Consider the following 2,160-nt stretch of genomic DNA (forward strand, 5'->3'; position numbering starts at 1 on the left):
TAACGCACTTAGTACGTTTAATTATTTTTCAATTGAAATTTCAATGATTTCACCAAACGTAATTTTCATTAACTGCAGAGTGTTGACTCATTCGGGAATGTTGTTAATAAATTTTAATCAAATTGATAATTCATATGTTTTGATTCGTTCTCGTCGTTGAAAGTTGTCGTGCAATATTTAAAAAAAATTTCAATTAGCCACGTCACAAAGGAGTAAGAAGTTTTTTTTTTGTTAAACGTTGTTCATTTTTTTGTTTTTCTAGTAATCCACTTCCAGATCAGTATTTGGTACATCAACTGAGTTGTCAATCATGGACCTCCTCCGCTGATTTCCTCGGTCTCTACTATTGTCATGGTAATCCCTATGTCGATCTGATGTCGCGGCGTAAGCGTTGTAAATCGTGTTCACGTCAAATCCCTGCAAGCAGAGGATGAATATAATTAATTATATTCCCTTTTAAAAAAAAGCATGTAACTTTTTTTGTCAGCTTTTTTTGGCGCTATGCATATCAAGATATATCTGTATAATATGATATATATTATATATAGATAATATATATAATAATATTTAATATTTTTATTTTTATATTATATAATACTAAATTTATATAATATAATATATAAATTTAATATAATTTATTTAAAAAATTAAATTAAATTATTTTTTATATAAATTTTTACTTTTTTCTTTCTTCTTTTTGAAATTCTATATATGTATATATTATATTGGAAATAACCGTGAATATATATATATATTCCAATGATAACACTCCATACGTGGACGATTTGGCACGCATAGCGCGCCATATACTCCAGTAATAAAAAATAAGGACATAGTAATATATATATAAATATATACAGATTTGGAATTTTTTCAGTGAAGGTAACGACGTTAGTTGGAAACTCGTGCATCGTCAACTACCTGGTCAATTTTTCCAGGATTGTAGGTCATCTTAGACGTTTTGCAATTTTTAAAGATTATCCCAACGTTTTTTTCATTATTGCAATTGTAATTCTCTTGTCAATAAAGCGATATCATTATGTTTTTTATAATGATTTGATTATTTTCACTGGGAATTCCCCATGTACATGTCGTATACTTATGTGTAAGTGCACGGAGAGAAATATTCAATAAAAATTACGCGTCTTTTCCGTAATTTTGGAGCGAAGTGTGATGTCACGGAATTTTTATTTAAAATAAAGCAGAATTTTCCTGGGACGTTTCATAATTTTTATCTGAATTATCTGTGAAGAATTACGATACCGTCCCTTAAATTTTATGAGTCGATTCCGTAATCGGTAACTGAAATGAACGTTTCGTCATTTTTGTTAAATATTTCACTCTGTGTACGCATGTATATGTCATACATATGTCAAAGATTTATTTTAAGTTACTTACGTTTGCCAGGATAGCTTCCAATAACTTGGCATTAGGAATAGCATTGGCATGATCATCTTTGCCGCCTCCACAAGTGCACGGCTGCTCAGTGTTTTCGTTTTTTATTTGTGAAATCATCCGTTTACGTGCCTGGGTGCCTCTGCAGTGGGGATGAAATACGTATTTTCTGTGAGATAAGTGTAAAATAATATTCATATTATTATTGAATCGAAACTTTTATTGGAGTTTTGTTTACGAAATTCCGGAAATTAAATTTATTAATTTAGAAATCACAATTTCCCCACGAGATGGTCTGCACGGGCTCTACAAGCGCATTCATTCGAATTTTTTTATATTTTGACCCTTACTTGCCTTTGAAATTTATTGCAGTTTGTTTTTTTTTTAATTTTTAACATTTTTCCGCTTCTCACGCTTTTATGTCAAATTTCTGCAATAATTTGCAACCGATTTTGGTTCCTGCAATAATTCCCGAATAGTCGCAATTTCGAGAACTTGGAGATGTGAGATATTTCGAGATCAATTTCACCCCTTCTTTTAATTTTTATTATTTTATTTTTTTTTAATTTTTAATTTTTATTTTTTTTTTAATTATTATTTTTTTTTTTACTTTTTTTTTCCGATCCCATCCACATACATAACTAGAAATTTGAATACTTACTCGCAATCGAGGGGTCTGACTTGTCTTCCTGCATCGATATATGCACACCAAGTAAATATACTCAGGATTATGATGAACTGACGTAGAGACATTTTTAACATTCT

General features: G+C 29.9%; 1 protein-coding gene and 1 long non-coding RNA gene across 2 annotated transcripts in view; one reads left to right on the plus strand and one right to left on the minus strand.

The window, feature by feature from the left end:
- The window catches only part of LOC105268554 (uncharacterized), a 3,841-nt gene extending 2,862 nt beyond the window's left edge, over nucleotides 1-979 (plus strand). Inside the window, exons 2-3 of the long non-coding RNA XR_892343.1 lie at nucleotides 263-354; nucleotides 878-979. This is a non-coding gene — a long non-coding RNA (uncharacterized lncRNA). The remainder of the gene's footprint in view (nucleotides 1-262; nucleotides 355-877) is intronic.
- Nucleotides 1-2,160, minus strand: part of LOC105268553 (uncharacterized) — a gene marked incomplete at its 3' end in the record, with an annotated part of 20,873 nt that continues 18,713 nt past the window's right edge. The window contains 3 exon segments of the mRNA XM_011308218.1: nucleotides 1-417; nucleotides 1,399-1,564; nucleotides 2,057-2,158. Coding sequence (XP_011306520.1) covers nucleotides 259-417; nucleotides 1,399-1,564; nucleotides 2,057-2,157 — 426 coding nt within the window. The 5' untranslated portion in view covers nucleotide 2,158.

This window comes from Fopius arisanus, unplaced genomic scaffold, assembly GCF_000806365.1.
Source record: "Fopius arisanus strain USDA-PBARC FA_bdor unplaced genomic scaffold, ASM80636v1 scaffold00058, whole genome shotgun sequence".
In the NCBI taxonomy this organism is placed as follows: Eukaryota; Metazoa; Arthropoda; class Insecta; order Hymenoptera; family Braconidae; genus Fopius; species Fopius arisanus.